General features: G+C 37.3%; 1 protein-coding gene across 3 annotated transcripts in view; it reads left to right on the top strand.

The window, feature by feature from the left end:
* The window catches only part of MAP9 (microtubule associated protein 9), a 30,560-nt gene extending 24,891 nt beyond the window's left edge, over positions 1-5,669 (top strand). For all 3 annotated transcript variants that reach the window (XM_042470401.1, XM_042470402.1, XM_042470400.1), the window contains 2 exons: positions 309-380; positions 4,596-5,669. In XM_042470401.1, coding sequence (XP_042326335.1) covers positions 309-380; positions 4,596-4,718 — 195 coding nt within the window. In that variant the 3' untranslated portion in view covers positions 4,719-5,669. The remainder of the gene's footprint in view (positions 1-308; positions 381-4,595) is intronic.
* The last annotated feature ends 331 nt before the right edge of the window (positions 5,670-6,000 follow it).

Consider the following 6,000-nt stretch of genomic DNA (forward strand, 5'->3'; position numbering starts at 1 on the left):
TCTCGTCCATCCAGCCTTAAGACTAAGCACATAGACTTATATCTGCTGGAATTTTGTAAATTCTTTGACATTGTTTTACTTTGCTACATCCTTTAGAGCCTTTGCGATATGCTTCTAAGTTTTACCCTCGACTTATCCATGGGTCATAGCAAAATCCATAATTTTTGCCCCAAAACTTGCCCTCGACTTATACATGAGGTCGACTTATAGTCGAGTATATATGGTATACCACTGTCATGCTGGTGGTTTCTAGTCCCAATGCTATAGTCAGTGACAGTAGAGTGTTCTCTTCTCCTGTTCACTGTCAGGAACAGCCACTTCCGCAAGGCCTTGTCAGCACAGCCCAGAACCAGCAAAGCATAGCAGCAGCTGCTGCACAAGTGAGTGAATGTAGATACAAGGAAACTAATTTGTAAAAGCGAATGTGAGTTACTCAGAATTGCGTAAAGGATTACACTTGGATTTATATATGTGTGTGTATGTGTTCATAAAGTATTTTAGCATAGAACATGTGGAAGCACTACTTTAATCTAAGTATCATAGTGCTATAGGAACCAAAATGCACAATGCTCTCTTGCAGAAGTGGGGAAATGATAATATACTCCATGTGAATCCAAGCACTAATCAGTATAGGTGAGACAGTTATGGTTTAAATAGCACCTACTAGTCCGAATGTACAGTCAGTACATATGTACTTCTTTTTTATTTGTTATGCATAGTTTGTGTAGCTTCCCTCTAGCTGTCCAGCTATACCACACTTTCTCTCAGTGATGTCACAGTTTATAAGCACTTCCAAGAGACTGTTTTGTGCTTTTCCAAAATGCAACTTTTCCAAGCCAATGAGTGCATTGCTACTGTGATTATAGTATAGAACAAAGAGAACTAGTTATGTGGATATATATATTACTTTTTCCTGCCAGAGCAAGCTTTATTTTAAAAAAAACACTGAGTATGGCTGTGATTCTCATTTAAAATAGCAACAGATGGATCAGGTTATTTCTGTTTCCATGACCGTTTGGCATGTATACACTGACAAGTCCATTTGTTCACATTTCTGCATCAATCTGCAATTTCAAAAAAATTTCAGTTAAATACAGGTGTTAAATATATTTTTTCACAAAATGCACAGTTCTGTATATATTTTATCCTAAGATACACATTTATTTAGCCTCTTATCCTTAATCTGAATTCTATTTTCCCATGTGCCGATTTTCAGGGCAGATTACATTCTCAGTCCTGTTGCCTTTATAATCCTGTTCAGTGAGGATACAAGAAAGCACCTTCCCACTGGCTGCCTGCAGGCTATGGTGCTCCTTTCCACAGGTGGCTAGGCTGAGTCCTATGTATTGTGCCTCTGTTGGAAGTTGTTGTTGTTCTGTGCCTTCAAGTAATTTCCAGTTTATGGTGACCCAGCTATACATGAGGTTTTCTTGGCAAACTTGTTCAGAGGGAGTTTGCCTTTGCCTTCTTCAGAAGCCGAGAGAGTGTGACCTACCCAAGGTCACCCAGTCAGTTTCCATGGCTAAGCAGAAATCAGATCCTGGTCTCCAGAATCATAGTCCAACACTCACATCACTACACCATGCTGGCTGTCTTCTGCTGGAAGACAAAGGCCTTTTTATTTAGTCAGGCTTCTGGCAACTGGCTGGCTGCTGGGGGAGTGTCATGTAAGCTGCCTTGCACCTCTGGTTTGCAAAAAAGATGGGAGAAAATTTTAAAAAATACACATTTTCATATGTTTTTAGTCAAGAATACTGTTGCAGAATTTGGTGCAATGCTGAAACTGAATCCTCAATAATTCCCTGAGTCGAAGTACTTTGTGCTAAGTTTTTTGCAGGTACCCTTATGCTAACATATTTTATTTCCTTAGTCCTTTTTATTTTGCTATGTACCACTAGTTTAAATAAATATCCCCACCTAGCCTCCACTGGCTGAGTGCTAGTTAGAACAGAATAGTTTAGATTGTCAAAGATGGAAAGCCAGCATGGTATAATGCTTAGTGTGTCAGATTGTAACCTGGGAGTTGCAAATTTAAATCCCCCTTCAGTCCTGAAGCCTATTGACTGACCATGGACCCACTATCTCCCTCAGATTAAAGTATTTTAAATGGTGGTTGAGATAAAAATGTAGGGGGCAGTGATGCATTGGGACCATGAACTGACAGTGTACTACCCTGAGTTCTTTGGAAAACAAAAAGAAATTAGTAATAATAAATATTAATATAGATTTTTCCTTCTCTGCAATTGTCTGTTATTTTCCTTTGTGCATCTCAAGGAGGAATAAAGGAAACTGATCTCTTTTGAGCCTTATGGGGATTTTCCATGTCCTATGTTTCAACTTTAGCATTACACATTAGATAATCACTTACTAATGCTCACAGCACCACCGGCCATTTAAAATTCACTCTGTGGTGTAGATCTTGTACTAGTGTAGGTACTGCACACCATGAGCTCAGTGTGTTCAGTGATCTGGAAATACAGTTTTAGGATTAATATCCCTAAGGTCAGTAGATCAACAAAACATCTGTTAAGTGTTTTTCAGTATTTTCTGCCTTGGATATTTGTGGGTATTATAATTTGATATAACTTCAGAATCAAAAAAGAGACACCAAATTCTTCTCAGCTGTTTGTCTTTATGATTAATATGTTACGTAACAGATAAGATGTGCTAGCTGACTGTGAAACTTAATTCCCTGCTACAAAAACACCCAACAGTATTATGTGGCTTAAACATTAACTAAGTATGATCAAACAATATAAAGAAAAATGCTTATTTCATGCTTTAACATGTCTGAAGTCATGAAATGCTACTATAGTAGGTGGCCATGTATCAAAAAGAGCATTGAACTATTAAATAGACATTTCTTTTACAATACCCTTCTACAAAACTATAACTATAGTCACGTTTTAAATGAAAGTTTAGCAAATGTCCCTGATTTCCTTTCTTAGAGGTGTTGTAATCCACTTTAGAGCAATTTCTATTACTCTCAGCAGGTCTCAGAAAGCAGGCACAGGGTTGTACTATTAAGCTCTTTTTACATTCACACTCTGGCTGATTTTTAATTGATCTAAGGTACTGAATGAAGGATACAATTTGAACCATGGAGCGGATTGTGTACTTGGTCTATTACAACTAATATGGCCTATATGGAAGGCTGTTGGTTTAATTACTGAGGATTCATGCTGTCTTTTACAATAGTAAGCAGCTGTGTAGGCTTAGAGAAAATAAGTTTTTTGCTATTAAATTTATTCCTGGCACTTGTGTTTGGGAAACTAATATACTAGTCATTCCCATAAGTGCCACTTGAGAAGTTGTGTGTCTTTGCGCTTGTGTGGGCAAATGTACACTGCCATGTTCCCAGCGCAAAGACTGGTGATATAACTAGAAGGCTCTTGCCTAGCAGTTTCATGAGAACAGTTACTACTTTTCAGTCAAATTATATTTTCTTCAATATGACCCTTTATCTTAGTTAATTCAGGAGGAGATGCCATATTTTATCATAAGGTAATATCAACTCTGAATCTCTGTATCATCCTTTTATAAAAAAGGAAATGAAGAAAACTGATTAGTTTTATCCATAGCTCTTAGTTTAAAAAGTAAAACAAAACAAACAAAAACACTTCAAAATGTTTGATATCCTTTGCTTGACTATACGCATACTGCACCTTCATCCAAAGAATCTGTCCCTGGGGCAGTATGAAAGAGTAACCTCAGCCCAAAAAAGGCTGATGAGAACAGTTTGTTGAATTTATTTTAAACTTCAGAGATTAACTCAGATAAGGTCAAGCACCAAATCAACTTTCTCTAAGATTTCTGATTTCCCTGGTGAGGCTGATAGTTGTTAACTTGGTCATTCCCCTAAGTTGTGAGTATAATTGAGAGGTGAGTTCAGGGAACACACTGCTGTGGCACTGAGAATGATGAGAAGAGCTCAGCTCTACAAATCTCATTGAACAAATAAATGCAATGGCCTTGTATGGTTGTGTTTGAAATATTTGGAATTATGACAAATATAATTCTGCAACTGCATTTATAGAGAATATTATTAGTTATAGTAAATGCAGGGTCTAATTAAATGTAGTACAGGAATTTTAAAATTGTATTTTTTTTGTCCACCAAACAATGAATTTTAAATATAATTAACACAATCTAGTTATTTTTCTTGAACCATCAAGAGTATATTTTAATGAATGCACTGATAGACAGTGTTAATTAATTAGAAAACAAAAAAAGTGTCTGCAAGCATTCTGTTTAGCTTTCATTATTTTAATTGTATGGTGCTGTATTTGAAGCTGTAACAAAGCTGTTAGGACCTTATGCAATTCTTTGCATGACACAAAGCTGTCTAAATTATTTCAGATGATTATTGACATACAGTCTCACCACAGTATAGCCTACTGATAATTAAACATACAAACTTCTTTAGAGAAATAATGCTTCAGATACCAGTATACAGTTCTTCTGGTGTGCAGCTGGCATGCCTGTAATTTTGTAAAGGCCGCTAAGGTTGTCTAGTAGAGTATAAATTACAAATTAATTAGCATTTATTCAAGCAGTGTGCTACTAATTATCACAGTGTATTTCACTGTCAACAGGAAAAGAAAGAGATGGATGAAATGATTCAGAGAAAGCAGAAGAAGCTCCAGGTGATCCTTGAAGATGAAACTCCACCTCCATGGAGCCCACCTGGCAAAGTTATGCCCTCAAGAAGCTACTGAGATGCCAGTGTCATGAGGAACGTTCCAGTGTTTGGCCATCACCTAATCGTCATTATTCCACAACATCTGATTTTAACATGAAATTGGCTCTTGTATCCTTTCTTTGTAGGTGGAGATTTGGCTCCTTTGTATAGGAACACCAGATGTCCTAAATGTGTGAAACTCAGTATGTAACATAATTTCCCAGGGTTTTTTAAAAATCCATTTTGACAAAGCCACTCATACATTGAAAGTGCAAAGTGCAGCAGCTAATACAAGTACAGTAGAAGCAAAATCTCTGTTGATTACAGGATTTTTGGAATACTCAAAGGATAGTATTCTAAGTACACTTTTTAATTATAGTTAAGCAGGGTAAATAGCTGTGACATCATTTCTAAGAGCCTTATCGCACAAGAAAAGAAAGTGGAAACGGATCTGGAAAGTAGCAGCTTTCTGGGTGCCTTACATGACATCATAGCTCTTCAGTTCTCTTCCCGTAGTAGACAACTATAAAAGCATGTCTTCTGTCAAACAGATTTTTCCAGCTATAAAAAAAGACAGGCTTTTAAAACCATCTCCCATGGGAAAAGAACTGAAGCATGTGACATGTGGTAAAGCATGGAAAAAGCTGCTACTCTCTGTTCCATTTCCACTTTCTTTTCTTGTGCAATAAGGCTTTAAGTGCTTCTTAATGCATTACCTGATCCCTTTTTTAAAGAAAAATATCACAATATGGTTCTCTGATACATTGTGAGATCACATTCATTTCAAACAAGTCAGGGCATCATATTTTGGCACTTTAGAAACACCATACTATACAGTGGGCCCTTGGTATCCACTAGGGTTTGGTTCCATGACCCCACCAGATACCAGAATCAGTGAATGCTCATGTCCCGTTAAATAAAATGGCATAGTACAGTGGGACCCCAGTATCTGCAGGGGATCCATTCCGGACCCACCCCACCCCACCCAAACATAGATACCAAAATCTACACAACTTCAAGTCCTGTTGTCCCCAATGGGAGTGCATACATGTGGTGCCACTGGGCATAACAGGGACTTGCTGTACATGGATGCTTAAATCCATGGATTGCAATGATGTCCATAATATAATATGGCAAAATCAAGGTTTTCTTTGTGGGGTTTAAAATACATTTTAAAAAATATATTTTCAAGCCATGGATGGTTGAATCTGTGGATGGATGCTGAATCCATGGATATGGAGGGCTGACTGTAGTGTCAGATTTCTTTTCATCCCTGAAGGTACAAGAATTTTAGAATGACATTTGAAGTGTGGTGGAAT

The sequence above is a fragment of the Sceloporus undulatus genome, chromosome 5 (assembly GCF_019175285.1).
Source record: "Sceloporus undulatus isolate JIND9_A2432 ecotype Alabama chromosome 5, SceUnd_v1.1, whole genome shotgun sequence".
In the NCBI taxonomy this organism is placed as follows: Eukaryota; Metazoa; Chordata; class Lepidosauria; order Squamata; family Phrynosomatidae; genus Sceloporus; species Sceloporus undulatus.